The sequence below is a fragment of the Dysidea avara genome, chromosome 8 (assembly GCF_963678975.1).
Source record: "Dysidea avara chromosome 8, odDysAvar1.4, whole genome shotgun sequence".
Classification (NCBI taxonomy): domain Eukaryota; kingdom Metazoa; phylum Porifera; class Demospongiae; order Dictyoceratida; family Dysideidae; genus Dysidea; species Dysidea avara.
In genome coordinates, this window is record NC_089279.1 from 16,845,372 (window position 1) to 16,866,974 (window position 21,603).

The 21,603-nt window shown below is 38.9% G+C and overlaps 2 protein-coding genes and 1 non-coding gene across 3 annotated transcripts in view; 2 read left to right on the top strand and 1 right to left on the bottom strand.

Annotated features, from left to right (window-relative positions):
* Positions 1–181: 181 nt before the first annotated feature.
* Positions 182–2,795, bottom strand: LOC136265190 (uncharacterized). The gene is made up of 2 exons (XM_066060030.1): positions 2,675–2,795; positions 182–2,609 (listed from the first exon to the last, which is right to left on the bottom strand). The coding sequence occupies exon 2, from the start codon at positions 2,532–2,534 to the stop codon at positions 261–263; it is 2,274 nt and encodes a 757-aa protein (XP_065916102.1). The 5' UTR covers positions 2,535–2,609; positions 2,675–2,795; the 3' UTR covers positions 182–260.
* LOC136265189 (protein virilizer homolog) overlaps positions 2,702–21,603 on the top strand; it is a 31,551-nt gene continuing 12,649 nt past the window's right edge. Inside the window, exons 1-27 of the mRNA XM_066060029.1 lie at positions 2,702–2,793; positions 2,970–3,076; positions 3,166–3,252; positions 3,840–3,888; positions 3,942–4,063; positions 6,578–6,713; positions 7,230–7,334; positions 8,024–8,056; positions 8,104–8,142; positions 8,720–8,809; positions 8,959–9,025; positions 10,955–10,980; positions 11,178–11,233; positions 11,285–11,333; positions 11,502–11,538; positions 11,590–11,663; positions 12,328–12,411; positions 13,179–13,260; positions 13,419–13,489; positions 13,548–13,610; positions 14,037–14,125; positions 14,554–14,747; positions 14,820–15,100; positions 16,875–16,972; positions 17,125–17,237; positions 17,465–17,532; positions 17,582–17,620. Coding sequence (XP_065916101.1) covers positions 2,746–2,793; positions 2,970–3,076; positions 3,166–3,252; positions 3,840–3,888; positions 3,942–4,063; positions 6,578–6,713; positions 7,230–7,334; positions 8,024–8,056; positions 8,104–8,142; positions 8,720–8,809; positions 8,959–9,025; positions 10,955–10,980; positions 11,178–11,233; positions 11,285–11,333; positions 11,502–11,538; positions 11,590–11,663; positions 12,328–12,411; positions 13,179–13,260; positions 13,419–13,489; positions 13,548–13,610; positions 14,037–14,125; positions 14,554–14,747; positions 14,820–15,100; positions 16,875–16,972; positions 17,125–17,237; positions 17,465–17,532; positions 17,582–17,620 — 2,307 coding nt within the window. The 5' untranslated portion in view covers positions 2,702–2,745. The remainder of the gene's footprint in view (positions 2,794–2,969; positions 3,077–3,165; positions 3,253–3,839; positions 3,889–3,941; positions 4,064–6,577; positions 6,714–7,229; positions 7,335–8,023; positions 8,057–8,103; positions 8,143–8,719; positions 8,810–8,958; positions 9,026–10,954; positions 10,981–11,177; positions 11,234–11,284; positions 11,334–11,501; positions 11,539–11,589; positions 11,664–12,327; positions 12,412–13,178; positions 13,261–13,418; positions 13,490–13,547; positions 13,611–14,036; positions 14,126–14,553; positions 14,748–14,819; positions 15,101–16,874; positions 16,973–17,124; positions 17,238–17,464; positions 17,533–17,581; positions 17,621–21,603) is intronic.
* Trnar-ucu (transfer RNA arginine (anticodon UCU)) lies at positions 3,624–3,697 on the top strand. The gene has a single exon. It is a non-coding gene; the product is annotated as a tRNA-Arg (tRNA).

Sequence of the window (21,603 nt, forward strand, 5' to 3'; positions counted from 1 at the left end):
GGTTATATGTGTAGGTGTTATGGTGGTAAACCTCAATAATTAGTTGATAACCACAACACTTATTGGATACATTTGCAATCCTGACAACCTCAAGATGAGGATATAGAGGTGTCCGGAATAAATCGTCTCATTGTAGTGACCCTAACTACCCCATTGTCCCCAGTTGTCCAATAGATTTTATATAAATAATTTAGTACTGACTTGCTAATGTATAAAAAATGTAGTACAATGCATTAAAAATACACAGTGACCAGCACATCTCAACTGTTAAAATCTTCACTGGATAGTCCAAGATATTGATTAGTTAGGAAATCAAACGTAGGGATTTTACTAATTGCAGAATAGACCTGTGCTGGAGTTATACATCGCTCCTTGTGCGAGGTTCCATCCTCGTCACATTCTTCTACCAGTGACTGTTGAATTAATTCAGTAAGGAACTTTTGTGTGGCCGCATACAGCATATGAGTTGGTGCATGAGCCAGAACACCGTCCATTAGTATTGGCTGTAGAACAACATTCACTTCAGACGCCTCCTGGTTCACCCATCTAAGTGCGGCTGATGAAGGCTTACAATTACTAGGTATCCGAGGATCAATGGCAGGCCTCACAAAATTATGCATCATGTTTTTCTCTTTACATGATCTCTTTATTGGGTTAGTATGAGTTACAGTTGCTATGTCAATATCCATATCGTCAACTCTTTGATCTTCCTCCTTGACTAATAGCTCCTGTTCCATTGATGCTAACTGTTCATATATACCAAATGGTTTGGTCATAGTATAAAGTAAACCATTATTGATGTAGCCACCATCTATATACCACTTAATACCACATAACTGGTGATAGGGAAGATCACTATTGTCCTCATCAATGTCCATCACACATCCACATACTATACAGTGATTAGAGCTAGTGGCATCCAGTGGAGTGTAGCCGTTACGTCGACACCAATACACAACAGTCCTTGTGCTAGGGATTACATGACTTTCATCAGAAGGTAACTGATCAATTACTAGATCTTGTAAAGACTTTGCTCTCATCCACTCTGCTGCCCTTTGCTTACCAATCTGCCATTTGTAAAACTCTTCAACAGACGGGGCTGTAAATGGAGTTGACGGACATCTCTCACCAATCAGTGGTACCAGCCGGACAACCTTATGCATACACTGTTCTACGGCGTCATCTAAAGCTGGCTTATTATCAGCTGTACACAGAGATTTGGACTGATTACGTTTATATGACACCACAACACAATGATCATAACAATGATCCAACATCACTACCTCATCTGGGTCGGCAGTTGGAATATCAATATGATAAACAGCTCCAGTTCTAGTGGGTTTAGTCACTGTATCGCTGTCACTATCATCATCATCATCATCCTCCGTAGGTTGATCATCTACCTGTGACCTGGTCCCATCACTAGCATGGCTATTATCATCTACTGGGGTCGATACTTGGGGTGACTCTACCATTTTATTTCTCATTTCTGATTTTTCCAAGTCACTAATTCTTTTCATATAATTTTCCAATGTGTGATTTAGTAGAGTATCACTGCTATTGCTTGCTACATGTTTATTTGGTTCTGTGTTTGTGTTATCTTTTACTGATGAAGCCTTTTCTAGTTCAATATCGACTATTGTTTCAGCACCAAGTGTTTGTTGACCTGTCTTAGTTTTATCAAGTTTTAAATTATGAATGATATCAATGGGCCTCTGTTGTGGATCATCAAAATGAAGTTGAACTCGGATTGGAAACTCTCCCCAGCCTCTGCGAACAAGATGAAATGGTGGCTTTGTCACTTTAACTAAGTCATTGGGGGCATAGCTGGGATGTAAGAAAAACCATACTGAACTTATGAACTGGCTTATTTCATCGTCTTCAGGTGGACCCCGCACATAAACCATCCATTTATGTGTGGTGGCATCATTCTTTGCAGTAGTGAGTAAATACTGTGACGTGTTACCCACAATGATACGCTTGGTTATATAAAATCTTGATACACTAACATCAGTAGTCTTGTCATCTCTTTCATCATTCTTAACACGAGGTGATCCCAGCATTGGTGTTGCCGCAGCACTTACCATAGGGCTGGGATTGAGAGAACTCATTACTGATGGATTAACACTGTGTTCCTGAGAGTCCATGTTGAATAATGACGATCCTGTAGGACTATCTGGTGGCGATACCACAAATTGTACATCTGATAAAATTGACGTAGTCAAATCTTTTAATTCTTCAACAAATTCTGACGCTTCACCATTTCGTTGTAATACATTACTTTCCCATTGTCTCTCTGCTAGTAATCGAGTCAAAGGTTGCTGTACTTCATCTTCAATACCATCCACAGTACATTCAATTTTCTCTAACTGACTGGGATCATTGTAATATGAGGCTAGAATGGCATAACGTAGGCGGTGGAGTAGTTCCCTACTTTCTTTAATCCGTTCCTGTATCAGATGCGCTTCTGACAACCTACACTCGACTTCATTGTCAAACTCTCTACACACTATATCACAAAGCCTTTCAGCCATCAGTTTTAAATCCTGGTGTGAAATATGGGCGCTCAGGGACTGTTCATGTATATCGTGTTAGTCCTTTGTGCTGTACTAAAAACACCAAAAAAAGCATTTTTAGACATATAAATCTAATAAATTGCTGATTCTTCACTCACATTTAACTCTCCAGCGAGTTCACTTGACACATGTGCTAATCGCTCCACGTTGTTTAATTGGAGGGGGCGGAATGGCGGAGCTATTGGTGTATGAAACCTTCATTCACAGCGGGAAAGATGTGAGTTATAATTGGGACCTGACTATTTATTACCTATAGGACGTATTTGTGTGAAAAAGAGCTTTTCTTTTTAAGAAATTCAGTTGTACTTTTGGTGTGCTTTATTTGGAATTACAAGTACTTTTAGCTATTTTAGCAACCTACCTCATATTCACGGCGTTTGTAATGTACATTAGGATCTGAAGTTGAATCTGATAAAGTTTTCGTCTCCAGTTCATTTACGGGAGTTGAGGGTGATTCCTGAAGGCGTACCACCCCATGTTGAGCTTAGTAAAACTTTAGGGTAAGTCTGTGGATAGCTTGTAATAAGAATGCATATATATAAAGTATTTACGTGAAATGTCTTTACTCATTTGGTTGTATTTCGTATAGGGCTACATCTCCAGCTACCTTTGAGCTAAATGTGTACTGTAACGATAGCAATAATCCCCTGGCACCAGCATTCGAGGAACTGGGAAAGTGAGAAGTTAATTTAAGAATGTTATTGTGATGAACATTCTTGTGATCATAAGCCACCCACATGGAGGCAAATGTGCACACACATAATATGTTGTACTGACACAAAGGCACATTTTTTGGGCAGATCAGGTTCAGTGAGTTAGTGTACCAAATCTTTCTAGGACAGAATTACTAGGAGGGCTGTACTGCACCTCTTGAGTGATGGTAAGTCCCACCTAGACCTCACCTGTTAAGACATACACAGTTGGCAATTCTTTATCAGTAGGAAAGTTTTAATTATGTACCAGATTGATAGCACTTCAACCACTTGGCACATAGTACATGTACTATGTGCACTATGTATATGCGTTTCATGAAGCAAGTTGTACCAAGTCCCTGTGGCGCAATGGATTAGCGCATTGGACTTCTAATTCAAAGGTTGTGGGTTCGAGTCCCACCAGGGATGATTTTTTTTTTGTTTTAATCTTTTTTTCTTCATTGTTTCTTACTTAGTTTTTCTTTTTTGATTCAACCATTTTTTGTTGACTACTATATGTGCCAAGGAAAAAGAATTATATATATATATTTTTTTTTTTCCTTTATTCAAGGTTGAAGTATGAGAGTGATAACAACTTTGTACTCCCTCTGAAAACAAAGGTATGGACATATGCTCGGATGCCTACAGTGAATCTATTTGGTCCATATTCTAGACTCCAACTGATGTGGTACTTGTTCGTGGCTACTACAGCGCCCTGTCGTTGTGTGTATATGGATATAAAGCAAGTTCATCATTTTCTCATGGCTATGCTGAGCCGTCAAGAAAGAAGAGAAGGTAAGAAAATGCTACAGATAAACAGATCAATGTGTGTATGAGCAGTTGTTACAGCTGTGGCTATGTAGTTTGGTACCGTCAATCATGCGATGGCACAAGCCCCACTAGTAATTTTATGATCTTTGTATCGCGGTATTTTTATAGACAGAACATTCATTTATTCTAATAGAACAGTCACTAGATAAAAATGATTTCAAGAAGCTAAAATTTCTTATGGCAGACCTCTAAAAAGAGCATTCTGAGTGTATGTCCTAAAAGTGATACGTATATCCATCTTGGTCACCAGTCCCCCCTCCACTGACTACTATACAGGTGTGTGTTATCAAAGTTTCCTGATTTTCAGTTTGTGCTCCAAAGGGGTAGCTACTTTAGGACCTGATAACTAGGCAACGGGATATATATATGTGTGTGTCCTATCCCACTGTAGCCCTACATCAAAGTAAAAAACTGGGTAGTTGAAAACCCCAATGGAAGACAATATATTTACACATTCAGTTGAAAGAAGTACCAAATCGAAGCCTTACACAGTGAAGCCATACACACTATAAAACTACAAGTTCAGAAGCCATACACCACTGACTTCCTATTACCTTGTTTGTGAACTTGGCTGCTACAAATTATGGGATAAAAGCCAGTTAACCACAGCTGCATTCGTAGGATATATAGTTATCAACACCTCAGCTTCGCCTTGGCCTCAGATTAGAGTATCCACATCAACACATCCTACAGTAGTACTGTTTAAGTAGGGATCGCCCCAAAAATTTTGCACGTCACCCAAAATTCTACCTTTGAAAATTATCCTAGAGACATCTTACGCAATGAAAATCACCTTTACGGAATAGTACTAGTCCATCGTACACTACAATAGTAGTGTATAGTAGGGACCACAAAGTAGTAGGCGTGGCCCATGAAATAACATCACCCAAAAAACAGCCTCAATTTTCCCAGACGATGATGTGGCAGTATTGGTTAGGTAAAACTCAACCCGAAACACTTTCAACAAGTTGCTATGGAATTTTAAAAATAATTTATTTAAAGGAATTTTCTACTGAGTAACTGACTGACTGATGCCTTCAGACAAGTGTAACTCTATAACGGCTAAGGCTACAGGCTTGATTTTGTCACTGTTCGACATCGCTTCAGCCCGAGAAGTGCCTTTTGGCATACCGCAGTACGTACAATGCATTTTTCATGGACTTACCAGTGTCCTCCTTTGTGTCCCATTCATCTTTGCTGACAGCGAAAAGTGTCGATTTGGCGATAGCACGTGATGGCTTCCCTTCATAATGGAAATCGTCCGTATTAATAGTGGATGTTTTGATTGCAGAGGTGCTTTTCAAACAGTTCTTGATTTGTACTGTTGTGTAACGGGTTGAACATAGCCAACAACGAAGTGTAATGGATGCTTCACTTTTCAGACGATAATTGTTATAACTGGGGCACGCGGCTCCATTTCTTTTGGTATGCATAGATTATAGAGGTGCTTTTCAAACAGTTCTTGATTCAAAATGCTGTGTAACGGATTGAACATAGCTGACAACAAAGCGTAATGGATACTTCACGTTTCAGATGATAATTGATATAGCTGGGGCGCGCGGCGTAAATTCAGATGTGGTATACGTGGGTTCACCACAGTCATAATTATATTTTCAAAAAAGTTTACACAGAAAAGTTGGAATTTTCAAGTAGAGTAGGGACCATATAGCACATTGATAAAAAGTACTGAAACAAGCTGGAGTAGTGCACGATATTGAATCACAATAAAACAATAAGAAGTGTTATATCCCTACTGTGCTCTCAAGATACCATAATGGAAATGCACAGTATAGGGATATACCATTTCTTATTGTTTTACTGTGGTTTAATAATTATGCACTACTCCAGCTTGTTTCAGTACTTTTTAATAATGCGCTATTATGGTCCCTACTCTAGTTGAAAATTCTAAATTTTTCTGTGTACTTGTATAATTTATAATACTACATTAAATATAACAGGTGGCCAGATATAGAATTAAATCGCCAAAACTCGAATTTTAATCTCACTACCTGACCACAGTCGCAAGGCTAGGGGCCAAACGAAGCAGCGCTTGGCCACCATTTTATACCACAATAACAAACTCACTAGTGGGATGTGCCTTTTGGGGGTTCCAATAAGTGTAGTCCCTCTGTGCTTTGTATTCTCTTTTATCTGCTTGTCTTCTTCTTCATCCAATGAAAGAAAATACAAAGCAGTCACAAGTTACACTGTAGAGCAGTCACAAGTTACACTGTAGCTACTGTAGCTGTGCTACAAGTACAACAAAAACTAAATGAATTAGTATTTTAAAAATAGTTAATTTAAAAATGAAGTAGGGATCTATGCAATAAAAAGTAGTGAAATGAGATGAATGAGGTTATTACAGCATAGCTTGGTGGGATAGTCCCTACTTTGGCACATGGCTGGTGCCGCTTATGTAGTGAAACTAGTCGGGTCATTAAGAATTACTGTTTTATTGTGCACGTTTATGTGGTGTAGGGCAATCAGTCCTATGTCTGATGGTGGGGCCGGTGGAGGTAGTGCCACTGATGGGGAGGGAACTCGCAGCCCCAGTAGAAGGAAGAAGAAAAGACTTGATGACGATATGTTGTCAAAGAAAGATGCTTTAGACCAGGTATGCAATACATACACTAGATCTCTACAAATGAGTGGCTTTGGGTGTAATCAACATCCAGATTTTGATGTTTTAAAAATATTTTTATAGCTACAGTATGTGATATGTTTCCATAAACTGTTGAGTTGGTTGGAAATTCCTACATACCTGTGCGTGCATACTTTCGTGTGTGCATGTGTATACAAGAAATGTTTCTCACATTGCTCCAGTCTTATAATGGTGGCCTGGTGGCCTGGTGTTAACTGGGGAGCAAATGTCAACTATCTTTGTCTTGCTAAATGGTGTTAGGCTTGTTGTAGAACTTCAGGCTCTGCAGCCTGTCCTCCTGCAAGTTATTACAAGGATTTGCCTACATAAGACTTGAGCGCCTGAGTGGTGTACAGGCATCCCAGTGGTGGTTCACTGGGCTGTGTTTTCCACGTCTATCAGAGGCTTTTCCTGCTTTGTGTGTGTGTTTGTGTGAATGTGGTTATTGTTTACTCAACATCAAAAGTGTGCTTTATATCTTCTCATCAGAAATCAGGTGATCAGGGATATGAAGACTTGTTTGAAGATTTCTCTCCTGACCATTCTCCAACGTTTGACTACTTTGATGACCTTGGCCCATCCATGTCTAAGAAAGTAAGAGTAACCCCAGACTCACAGAATGATGTATTGATTTATAGTTTAATGTCACTGGTAGTTGCAGTAGCCGTTCCTCCCTACCAGAGCACACACACATATACAACACACCAATACAATGCACACAATACAAAACACATACAAAACTAAATAGCTAGCTATACTACAAATAGTTACTTTAGGTAAAAGTCCTTGGCAGAGGATACGGATTCATTATAGTTGTAACAGGTGTTACAGCAGTGAGAGAATTCCACCCAAGAGGTGGCAGATAATAGGGAAAAAATATTTGGTGCTTGTAGTAAACATGTTTACAGTATAGAGGGAAACTTTGGTGAGTTGCAAATAGGCAGTTAGATAAATACACTTTAGAAAATTCAAGCTCTATAAAACAATAATCAGTTAAACTTTGTCAAATCTGTAGAAACTCACCAAGGTTTTCCTATATGCAGTATAGGTGTTCATGTACAGTACACTAGCTATTTAAGATTCAGTGGAAGTCTCTCTATAAAGGATACCTTGGGGACTGAGGAGATTTAGCTATTCTGCTCTAAAAGAGATTCCTTTATAATACCTGCCAGGACTACATGTCATTATTTTGGAGACTAAGTTCTTACTTAAGTTGGAGGGTTTGTGTCTGATGTAAACTTGTTTAGATGTAACTATAGTAACGTGAGTTGTATTTCTTGCAGGCTGCTATGGGATATGAAGAGTTTTCTGATGAGGTTTGGTACTCATAACAAATACTATTGTTATCGTGTGTTTGTTGTAGGAGATAGCTTTTGGGGATGATGATTTTGATGGGCAGGAGGTTAGTGTAATTGATAGTATGTAGTCGTGTCTTTTATCTAGCTAAAGGACATGTGTGCTACTTTATAATAAGTGTTGTTTGTGTCTGTGTCATTCTTTCTTGTGCTGGAAGTAACAATAAGGCCTTAAGATCATATATAAGGTCTCCCTTAACCCTTAAACCCACATAGTCCAGAAAACTGGCCCAAATATACATGCTGCGTGCCCATATTGTGTGAGCACGCATTCCCCAAAAGTTTTTTACAGGTTTAAGGGTTAAGGTTATCCTTAAAGCACACTGGTTGATAAACAAAGTGTAGTACATGGCTGAATAGGTGCCAGGCTCATTTACTGTAAACTCCAGGTCCAAAGGCAGTAGTATACTTTAGGATCTACCAGATGTGTATTGTGATCTCGAAGTAAACCTCAAACAGTGTAGATCACAAGTACTACTAACTGGAATTATGCTGAGACTTGTTGATTTCACATAATGTAGAATTGACAAAATATATAATTCCAGTATTTCGGTGTGTAATGAACTGTTTTAGGATGGTTTACTGTTAGTTGTTACGTGCTGTGACTGTTGTGTTTGTTTGTAGGGTATGGAGATGGATTATTATGGAGATGACACTTGGATTAGTAGTGCTGTGAGTTTTAACCCCTATCAGTGTGAATTGGCTCCACTGCAGGTGTGTGTTGTGTGTTGTGTGCAGTGTATGTGTTGTACGTGTGTGTGTGTGTGTGTGTGTGTGTGTGTGTGTGTGTGTGTGTGTATGTGTGTGTGTGGTGTAGTGTTTGAACTTTTGCTTGTTACGCATGTTCCCTCTTATCCTTATAGTCATTACCATTTCTACATGAGTCAGTTCATGAGTCATTATTGAAGCAGCTACAGAAAGAACCTTCAGGTATGAACCAGTAATGGCCACAGTGACGTACACACGTACAGCACACACTGTCCTTTTCCTTTTTTTACTACCCAGTATGGGTCAGGCAACCTTCAAAGAGGGAGGGACAATTGCAAAAGTAGACAATCATACTACCACTGCACACCTGTTTGTTTACTGGCAATAGTCAATAGTCCAGTCACATGGAAGCCAGAGTAGCCATTGATATTCCTACAGCATATGTGTCTTTGACTTTACTGCTAAAGTCCATCGAGCTGTGTCTGTCTTAAGGTGTTACCCCATGGGAAGATTGTAAAAATCTTTAGGTAATTTTGTGCCAAGTCATACATGTACCATTGAGTAGTAGGTGGTAGGTACCTAAGCTTGGCGCACGGTGCTCTCAGCATATGATTATTATCAGCTAGTGGCTTTTGCCCAGGGATCACCACAAGAAACTACTACTGTACTGACCAGCATAGCATTAAACATCAGCTGTTATATACCCGCTACACACATGTGACCATCTCACACACAGTTTGCACAATTTTTATTATTGTCTCAGTGTCAAACAGTACAGTAGTACTGTTTAGTAGAGTTCCTCCCCCCTACAATGATGGATACTGCCACTGTATGCAGAAACATAAATTCTTCCTTTTATAGCAAAAGCTTCTTCTAGGTTTAGCAAGTTTTTTTACTGGACGGTTGGCATTGTGTTTCACTACATCGCTTTTTAGGCTCATTTCTAAATACAGTAGCTGAAAGATAGATATATGGCTTGAAAACTCTTCAATTCATTTGTATACCAGTAATAGTCAGCACCAAAGCATTCTGCCAATGTTAATTATTTCTAGCACTGCTTGTCTCTCACTTTGTACTTTTGCAAAAGTAGACTGTCTTAGCACTGCTTCTGCTGTACCCAACAACTCATGAAGTGACTTGACTATATAATATAACCTTCTAAAATGTACGTATGTAAGCACAAGTAGCTGCTTCTAATGTAGCAGTTTGTAAATAATTCTGTCTACATGGAAAAGTATGTTCATATAATGACACTCTCAAATTGAAGTGGTGATGATGAACTGAGCTTTATGTAATAGTTGTAACACGGGCATGAGGGCTTTGCCTGATATGTATGCCCGAGGGCAGAGGGCATACGTATCAGGCAAAGCCCAAATGCCCCATGTTACAGCTAATATGTAAGGCTGATAGCCTGTACAGGGCGATCAATCACCCCAGCCAATACGAGTGCAGCAACTGGGTGTGCTATATATGCATACCTAAAATTTTTGATTATGGATCAGCAGCTAGTACGTTCTGGTTACATCCGGCTGCGATTACGCGAGTTTAATCTTTTAATCAGTGCTATTGAATCGTTTATGGAAAAAGTTTGGAGTTCACTAAAGGCCTAGACAGGTAAGCTTGCTGGTAGAGTGGTTACTCTGTGCAAAGTGGTAGCTTCATTATGGGGGCGTGTCCGTATTAAAAAACGTGTGGAAACGATTGCTAGTTCTCACCTTAGCCCAACGTTTTTCAACTCATAGGATGGCAAGGATAACAAAACACTTTCCATCAGTGGTTGTCATGGTGAAATCCAAGTCGTGCATCCTAATCACAGGAGTATTAACCGATCCCCACACCCCCCAATCGATTTCAGCGCCAATGTCTATATAATCACTGCCAGGTTGTAGCCCGGTCTACATTTCGTATATAGCCCGGCTAGCTGGGCTACATACGAAATGTAGCCCGGGTGGTTCATTTGATCTGAGGTGTGAAAGTGTTACATACGTAATTAAAACCAAAAGGTTCGCCTTAAATTTATAACAATGTTAAAAAAACTTCCCATTGCAGCCAGTGTTTGGATTCTTGAACTGTGTGTTTGTTTGTTTGTTTGTTAACTTATACTGATGTGTGTCTGTTATAGCTGTGATCACTGGTACTGTTTCGTTGCAGGTTCAAGGAAGTCTCTATCTGATGAGGTACGTGTATATATTATACGTGTAGTACACTGTATTGCCTACACATTCAGTAGGTTATTAGTGTGTGCATGTATATACTACAGATTATTGCCTTTTAAACCTAACGTGACAACATATTTAGTGTACGTCGTGCTACAAATTCATGTGTTTCTGTGTGTATTATTGCCATGCATACATGTTGTGCTGCTAATTATTAGGCTGCGTTGCTGCGGGATTTAGTGATGAAGCCGAAAGAATTGCATCCTTCAATCAAGTAAGTGTGACATGTGATTGTGGGTTTGTATTTTTATTTGTTTGCTATTAGGTGGGTTGAGTCTTTGGAAGAAATCAACAACCTCTTGTATCCATGTTTGGTAGGTGTGCATGTCTATAATTGCATAAAAAATGATACTGAAATATTTGTGGAGTATATGCTTTTGTAACCATAGTAACCTATGTGTATATGGGTGTAGCTGGCATTAGCAAGTACTTCTAACTTTCAGAAATATTTAGCAGTATTGATTGCATTGTTTGTTTTACAGGCTCAAATACAGAAACGTTCTAGCTCAGACAGTAAAGGTATACTGATAGTCTATTGATACGTTAGTCTAAAAACTTTTTGATGTTTAGAAATTGTTCAAAAACTAGTTGGCTGGACATTGGAAGCACTCAGCATAGATGCAGCTAAAGAAGTCACTGTTCCAGTAAGTAATATGTGTAGTGTGTGTCTTGAATATCTGGAATATGTTCATTGTCATGTATGATCTGATGAACACCAAGAGAGGTCCAACTTAGGAGAGATTGTTGACACGCTGCTCTTAATGAAAGCCAAACTTGCATGTATACACACTACATAATTACAACATAAGAAATACAATATAATAGTCAGTTCACAACATACGTACTGTCACTATCATACAGTACAGTGGAGATCATCAAGGTTTTTTTTTCTTGGTATTGCGGCAACTGCGTTGGAGTCATCGCAACCTTTTCAGTTCTTCTGGCATCGCAGAAACAACAAATTGTAAATGGAAACAAACACCACCATCCTCAATCTATCTGACCTCCTTGAAATTCACTACTCTCTTTTTAAAGCAGTTTATCTTTGTAGATGTTTCAACTTCTTTAAGTAGCAGTATACTACTTGACAATTGTACATTTATTTTTGATACGGTGAGGATAAGTCTTGATAATTATATATAGTATATATTAACTTTCTCTTATGTGTAACACATTCAGTGGCAGACTTGGGAGGGAACATACTTTCATACAACACAACATACAATGACATAGTACACTACATCAAAGCAACATTTGATTCCATACATATATACAGTATGTGTTGTAATACAGTATGTGTTACTGTAGATGAATGTGAGGCAGTTAAAAGCTGGTCTCAAGCTAGTCAAAACTCTTAGTCAACTAGGCCGCAGTGTGACTAAAGCTCTTGTGGTAAGAAATTATTAGTACATACAGTAATATTGAATATGTGTCTTAGCATTGTTGTAGACTCAGTATCACTGTGTCATGAAAATGTTTACAACATCCTTTTAACCTTTTACCCACATAAAACCTTTTGAAATATAGGAGGCATTCATAGTGACATTTATTTGTGGGGTAACTTAACTCCTTTAATCTAAAACTATACAATGACACAATGATCAAAGGCTATCACTGGACTACTTGGAGATCAACACAGTAACTACAGAAGCTTACATGTACTTATTATGAAGCGTTAAACTACAGTGATTTATGAGTCACATTTCCGTGACTCAAAGTCTTTGCCTGATGTTTACTTTTGATTGTGGGTTTAATTATGTTGAGTCACTTACCTGTGGCTGATGGGGAAATCAACAAAACTTATATTTTCAGGAGTAACCTCCACTGAGTTATGATCTTTTTGTAAAGGGTTTTCTTTATTAAAAAGTTACACGGCAAGATTAGGCCTCACGGTTTAGCATTAGAGTAAGACCATAGGTGTCATTTAAATCTGTATTATTCCAGATGTACGCCACAGGTAGAATGACGTTAATTTCATAGCCATAGTATGTTTCAAGAATTACAGCGCTTGTTTAAGGCACATGTATTTTTAAGTTTAGATTACCTATGCCAGCTTAAGGGTTAAAATAGATCTTTGTATGACAAAAATAGCTAATGTAGTGCGGGTGTATACATGTAGCCTGTGTGTACAGTGCTAAAGTTTACTGTATATTCCACAGAAACACACTGCTCTGGAGCAGGTTTGTTTACTGCTTACCTCTTACAACATGCCAACTTCTTTGAAACTACTGGCACTGAAAGGTATTGTCTGTGTGTGTTTGTATGCAGGATATGCATGTATAGTGAGTGTGTACATGAATAAAAGCGTGTATGCACTTTGTATTGTATGTGGGGGGTGCATGCATGGGTATGTGTTGCTTCTGTTTATTTACTATCCCAATTTTGTGTTCACTTCTTAGCTATTGAGAGTATGCTAGAGTATCCTATTGGTATGGAGAGGTTCTTTGGTTGGGATGCAAAGCTCAAAAAGGTAACATTGTCACACGCACACACACACACACACAGATTGTATTGTCCTGTCATTACAGGGAAAGGTGATTAGCAAGGAGACTCCTTATCGGAAAATAATCAACTTACTTATTACCGACCAGGTACATGCTAAATCTGTTTTGTTGCATGTTACATGTACTATACCTGCCTACACCACATTTCATCATGTCCTGATCATCCCAGTTTTCTGTTTTCCAACAGCAAAGTTATTTTGCTTGGAGTAGTGAGCTTGCATTCATATACTCTAATACAACATACACTACGATGTAAAAATGGTTTAGCAGTCAATCCATTTTGCCATTTGAGGTGTTTAGTTTAAACCTCACTTAGCTGCCTCCTCTATATAGTGACCACTTTCAGTTGGTGTATTTCATGACTTCATTGCCTTATTTATACTGATTTTATTTTTGACCGTGTTGGTGGTCCCAATAATGATGAGTCTTCACATTACTTGCCCCTTTTTTAAATACTCCCATTACTATATACCTGTAACTGACTTTGAGTGTTACATGATGTCTCCTATACAGACAGTGAGGGTGATGGTTGCTGGTAGCAGTTTACTGCACAAAGCTCATCTTTACGAAGTGATGGCTCATCTCCAACAAGAAGTAGACAAGTAAGAAATGTCACTGCTCCTTAAGGGGTGACTATAGTAGATGTTGTGATCAAAATGTTGCATCAAGGTTTATCTCAAAAATGTAGATTTTTGTGCATGGTTCTTTTTAAAAGGAATGATTTTTAAATAATACCTAGATGTAGTAGACTATTGTTTGTATAACACAGCTGCTCAGTTTGACTATTTTAATTGTGGCTGGTATTTACGCTGTCTGTATGTATTAAATAAATAAAATACCCAGGAGCATTTTGTCAATATCAGTTATTGGATGCTGTTTTGTACTGATTGCCATTGTGCTTACTTAAGAATTTGTATTTATTTTATCTGTTTAATCACTTTAATAAAAGCGTACGCTTGCTCTAATAAAATGCACACTTGTTCCTGGTAACCATGGATCCACTTTGAACATACGCTATACACTCTCTTAGGGTGGTGGCTGCTACTCCAGTCAAGGTAACTGCACCACTGCCACCACAGAGTCCTGAGGTAGAGGAACAGGTGGAGGACCTGCCTGAGGATGAAGTGATAGATGACCTTGATCTGGGGCTGGGACTAGAGGAGGCATTACAAGGAACTTTTACTAGTCAACCTGTTGTAGTAGTGGAGGAGAAACATGATGAAAGTGAGGGAGTGTGTGTTTGTGCGTGCGTGCATGCGCGTGTGTGTCTTTCACCTGTCAAAATCAACACTGCAGCACAAGCGACAACAGTTCCTGAAAAAGCTCCAACTACAGACAAAGACAGTCAACACACCAGAGACCAAACTGGAAAACGATTACAAAACACTGGTCTAAAAGAAGCCATAGAGAGTCTAGATGAAGTCACAAAAGTCAGCCCAGAGGAATGTATGGACACTAATGATACTTCAGGAGTATCTGTTGATGACATTAAACCAATGTTGCCAGAGGAATTAGAAAAGATTGGCACTTGTCTTGTGGAGTTGAAAGCAGCTATAGAAGTAGCTTCATCAACAATTGTTAGTATGAATTGTATATAAGGCCTTCGTATCTGATAGCCACAAACTGTAATGTTGATATAGCCAAACTTGTGTTGGGAGCCACCTGAATAACGGACGATTTCCGCAATGACAAAATTTGATGTCATAATTGACAAAATGGCCGCGTTAGTGTGGGGCTTCAGAGATTTGAGCACGCAGTATTCGAAATGAATGTTGTCTGTAGTTTTCTACACATGTTCATACAGGAGTAAAATGGTTATAGTATTTTCATTATTTCACAGCCCTATTGTCTATATAATAGTTACACACCAAGACCAAGGAAATTAAGCGATTTAGTAACCCTGATGGCCTGAGGCTGTAGTGTCCCGAGCACAGCGAGGGCGCTACTAAGGGCCAGAGGGGTTACTAAATCGCTTAGTTCTTGTTGGTCGCGGTGTCTAACTTATTTAGACTATGGTTTAAAGTACATACCTTTGTGGCCAGAACATTCAGGTGGGGTGAAAGAGCAATGCAGAACAGCGGAACGGTTTCTTCCTGAAGTCCTTACACCGCCCACTAAAAAATAATTATTCTACCGGTAACCAGAGTAACAGCTAGAGCTACTGCTTATAGTATGTTCACGTTGAGCTGAATCCTCAAAAAAGTTTAATAACTCATGGATGCAATTACTCACGATCTTGAAATTTGGTTCATTTGTAGTACTGCTTGATCCGCTAAAAATATTTCAAAATCTTTTTGTTCAAATGTTTGACATAATATTTACGGCCAATCAAAATTTTCACAATACATTTCCCATGGGGAAGCCATATAAGTACAGTGTCCATTAGAGCCCTTTCCCGAACTTGTAATGGAGCCAAACCGTACGTGTCTGTTGTTGACACCTTTGCTGTTACCAATAATCATCTGGTTGGCTGAAATGTTAACTCTGTTGAGAAAAAAAATCCACTTTTAATTTTTAGCTGTTTTTCAGGGTTCAGCTCAACGTGAACATACTATAGTCCAATATTTGTCCAGAATTATTTGCAGAACACAGAGAAGAATTGTATTACAGTATTATCAAGTGCTCCAGTGTACCTTTCGTGTTATAATTATTTATCATGTACAAAATTGCTTGAGGACAGGTTACTAAATGAACATGTGTAGGTGACTAAATGAGCATGTCGGGTGACTAAGTGATTTAGTAACCCTGTAAATGAAGCTATACTATAGTCTAAATAATAGTTAGACACGAAGACCAAGGGAACTAAGCGATTTAATAACCCCAATGGCCCGAGGCTGTAGCGTCCCGAGCGCAGCGAGGGCGCTACTAAGGGCCAGAGGGGTTACTAAATCGCTTAGTTCCCGTTGGTCGCGGTGTCTAACTTATTTAGACTATGGTTTAAAGTACATACCTTTATAGCCAGAGCATTAGGGTGGCGTGAAAGAGCAATGCAGAATGGCAGAACGGTTTCTTCCTGAAGTCCTTACAGCGCCCACAAAAATAATTATTCTACCGGTAACCAGAGTAACGGCTAGAGCTGCAGTAGATTCGCCGTTTAGTCTACTATTTGTCCAGAATTATATCGCAGAACATGGAGAAGAATTGTATTACAGTATTATCAAGTACTCCAGTGTATCTTTCGTGTTATAATTATTTTTCCAAGTACAAATTGCCTTGGGGGCGGGTTACTAAATGAACATGTGTAGGTGACTAAATGAACATGTCAGGTGACTAAGTGATTTAGTAACCCTCTAAATGAGCTGTACCATACATGCTTGTGTATGTTTGTATGTACCATCTTGTCTGTTACAGGTTCAACCACCCATCAAGTCATTCCCTACAACCGCTAGAGTGTATCCCACACAGGTGTCTGATTGTTATGCTTTTGTGGCTCGGTCAGTGAGAGCAAGGTTGGTGAGATCTTCTCATGTATATAGTGTAACGGGTGTGTATGATAAAGGGAAAAAAAACTGGTGTAGCATTCCAACCATACAAAGTTTCTCTATCAATATGTTGTGTATCTGTGCGTGTGAGAATTTATTATTTTGATTTTTCTTGGTAGGCGTTTGTTAGAGAGTCTTCTGGTATTGTTATCGTCACCACAAACTGGTAGTGATCCTGTCATATTCTCTGGTGTGAGGGAGCTGCTGTTGTATTTGGCTTCATTCCAACAAGGTTAGCTACCGTTGTGTGTACATGTATGTAGTGAAGCTTCCTCTGTACTGTACACCTACCTGCACATGTAGAATGTGTATTGTGTGTCTGTACAGTGGTTTGTAGTGTGTGTACATCATCTTAAGTGCTAAGAATTAACCTGTAGTGTGCAGTGGAGTGTAGCATGGTATTGTGTAGGGTTTACTATTATACATACGTATGTACATGCAAGACTTTCTGGTCTACAGGTCTTCTTATGCTGTCCAGCAATCCAGCTGTTGTCAACCTCATTATTCGTATTTTGACACAGTCAGCAGTGAGTTTGTCATGTGCTTGTTACTGTTACATTTTTTCGTGATCATTAGGAGAATGAGTTACCTTTGTCTGCAGTCCCTCCATTATCAGTGAGTTGTTAAATAGTTCACACAACATGAGTACTATGTGTAGCCGTGTGTGTGTGTGTGTTTGTGTGTATGTGTGTGTGTGTGTGTGTGTGTTCTAAACCTTCTTTTATTCATTTGGTTTGCTTGCATGAATAATGGCTTTGTAGCCTCTGGCACAGCAGAGCATCAGTCTCATAATCTGATGGTCATGAGTTCCATTTCTCACACATTAATTCAACATTTCTTATAAAAATTTTCATATTGGAGACTTGAACCATGTATGTAATAAGTATCCTACAAATAAGGCTGAAACTGCAATAGCCCATTCCTGTATACAAAAAGAAGTCATAAATAGGACTTGAAGAAACATGCAAACTAGTTGGCTTTTTGATATAAGCAGCTAGATCACACATTTCATCAGTATTAAAGCATGCCAACAAAAGTCACACAATTGAGATCAGTAGATGGCTAACTGTTAATGCCATTTATTTGTGCTAGTATGGTTTCACTATGCGATATACAACAGTAGAACATGTGATACTCAACAGTGGAACATGTGATACTCAACAGTGAGTTCAAACAAATAGTGATATTATCCAATATGCTAGGCTGGTTCAGATTGTCACTATTATAGTCATTGTTCTACGAAGTGTGTAACGATGAGTTGTGCCGGCTTGTTCCTTCTTCTCGTGGTATTCCCTGTTAGTCAGGCATCAACACTTGATTGTTCTGATCAACAGTCAACAGGTAATGCCAGTGGTATGGCTGATCATCAACAAGTCACTACACTACAATATTGCCTCGTTGATAACTGTACCATCATGAGGGTGGACAATGGAGAGATACTGGACATCATCTACACTACTGATAGTCTACTGGTAACCACTTCAAGGGGTAACCAAACTTCTCTGGTGATCATGAAGGATGAAGCTGGGCTATCTTGTGCGACGTCTACAACTCATGTTGTGTTCATGGTGTTGATATTAACAATAATACTTAGCAGTGGCTTTATTCTTACCATTCATCTGATCTTCAAGGAGTTGCGTAATACAATGGGAAAGTTACTGATGGTCCTTACTGCTGCTCTGATGTTAGGCTGTGCCAGTAAGATAGCCAAAGCAACAGTGGTATACAAAGTAGCGCTTGACTCTCTTTTGGTCTGTAGAATTCTTGCTCAAACAGGCTTTCAAGGAAACATGATACAAGAGGCTTGCTCCACCTGTATACTAGCCCATGTTGCTCGCATGATGTACCGCTGACAACCTCAAACGTGGAATGTCGAAACATCTCTTCAGATGCTACATGGCTTACCTAATAGGATCACTGGCGATATTCAATGTTTGTGCAATAATCTATGATGCTGTGACTGGTGATGCTGACCAGTTGCTGTCTCCAAGTGGCCACTGTAACATTGTTGATCCGGATACATACAACATCATGTATGTGATGATTGCCTACACTACTCTTAACAAGGCAGTGCAGATTGGTCTCTTTGCTATCTACTTGTACTTTTCTACAAGTTTTCCAAAGAAGGCATGATCCGTCAGGGGGAGACTCAGAAATGCCTATCGAGAGGGTCCATAATCATTGGGGTTGCTGTTGGGATATCACAAATGATCTGACCTTTGCTGACTACCAGGTCTCTGGCTTAGCTATAGGAGTAGGTTTTCTTGCCTTACAGCAATGTGTGATTATGGCTGTGTTTATGTGCAGCAAGAAGTTGGCTGATCTGTGCAAGCAGAAGTTGTGCAAGGAGTAGCGCACTGAGAAACATGCAACTATGTATTTAGCTATTTATGATTGTAGTCTGTCGGCTGCTTTGCGTAACATGTTTATGAGACCATATTGTAACACTTCATCCAATCGTGGCACTGTATGTTTGAATTGTTACATGGGTAACACATGCTAATTGCAATATCAGCTCACTGCAACTGGTGTTGTGCGATTCGTAGTATGTTGCGCTTGCGTACAGTACATGTACTATCCTAAAACACCCAAAGAGGTTCCATCGCTGGGATAACCAAATACTACTGTAGCTTTATTACATGTCCTGACAAAATATAAATTGAATGATTCTTTGATAGTTGATAGTATTGCTTTTTGGCTAAGGTAGCCAAGGAAGACAGGCAGCTATTATAACTTACTGTATCAAATGGTACAGTAGTACCATTTAAGTAAGGATTGCCCCAAAAATTTTGCATGCCATCAAAAATCATCCTAGAGACATTTTATGCTACTATAATCACCTTTACGGAATAGTACTAATCCATATAATACAGCATTAAATATAACAAAACACTTACAGGTGGCCGGATATAGAATTTTTAAAAATCGCCAAAACTTGGATTTAGTCTCACTGCCTAACCACAGTCGCAAAGCTAGAGGCCAAACAAAGCAGCACATGGTCACCATTTTACGCCGCAATAACAAACTCACCAGTGAGATGTGCCTTTTGGGGTTTCGACGAGTGTAGGTGTTTTGCACCTTGTGTTTTCTTTTATCTTCAATCAGGCTGCATGTCTTCTTCTTCATCCAACTAAACCATATCGAGGTGTTGATTTTCCGTACCAACACTTTCTTTCAGCAGCATAATATAGATCCCACAGAATTATTTCAGAGCTGGATTTCAGAAGCGCAGGTGCTACTACGTATAAGAGGTACACTAGCTTGATATCTACAACTTCACAATTGGAATCCCGTTTGCGATAGGTTCGCGACCACGTCCATCAAATAAAGATCTAGGTGGACTAACAGTGATAGAGTATGGAGACCCCACCTCTTAACAATCTAGCTATTTACTTAACAATAAACAAGATCACCTCACTCCTTATTGGTCTAACTAGCTGCACACCCTTTGGCTGACTCGAGATATACTCTAATACAACAGTCACTCTAATACAACAGTCACTCTAATGCAACAGTCACTCTAATACAACAGTCGTGTATGATAAAACATTTACAAGTTACATTGTTCTGGTAGACATATTTTTTTATAAGAAAAAGAAGCAAGCACAATATAAAATTAGTATTATTACATTATTGTTCTAAAGAAAACAGGTACCCCTCAGCAACATCAAGGTCGACAGCTGGAGGCACACAGGGACGCTTGGATCTAGAATGCGATCCCCTGATACACGTTATTGAAGAGTGCAGCAAGGAGAACCGCAACCTACAACAAAGCAGCCATAACCTCAGAATATGGGAACTCCACTTCTCACTGAGCAATGGGCAAGATGTTTATAAGTGATAGTATCTGCCTTCCCATTTACCTACAGATGTGGAAAATAGAAAATACAAGTGGACTAATACAAGTTACATTGTAGCTAGCTGTGCCACAACAAAAAACTTAACAAACTACTATTTTTAAAAAAATTGTTAATTTAAAAATGAAGTAGGGATCTATGTGAAACAAGAGTGAAACAAGAGATGAATGATGGTATTACAGCATAGCTCAGTGGGAAAGTCCCTACTTTGGCAAATTTTGTTTAATGCCAAAGTAGGGACTTCCCATTGAGCTATGCTGTAACACGATCATTCATTTCACTACTTTTTATTGCATAGATCCCTACTTCATTTTTTAAACTAACAATTTTATAAATACTATTCTGTATTGTCTTGAATTATAACCATGCGATTATTTCTTACGAACAGCTTTGGCTACTAAACAATATGTGACCGGATCTGCAAAAACCTGACACAATCACGCATTTTTCAAATTCCTGTTTATTAGATATTTATAATCTACTTAGCCAAGTGTACCCTCTGGCAAAGTTTCAGCCTCATATGCCAATAACTTTAGGAGTTACAGCCCTACAAAGTAGCAACAACAGAAAAATAGATTTGTACAGCAAGTATAGGGAAAATAAATTGCAGGCACTTACAAAAACAGTTGTAACTTACCAACGGATTGAGGTATGGAGCTAAAGTTTTAGTAGGTTTTTTCTGTGATCCTTATTCCTAATTCTAAAAACTTTTAGTATGTCTATTAAAGGTTTATGATTACT

Excerpts from the sequence above, each read along its gene's own strand:
- LOC136265190 (XM_066060030.1), bottom strand. The coding sequence starts at position 2,534 with ATGGCTGAAAGGCTTTGTGATATAGTGTGTAGAGAGTTTGACAATGAA.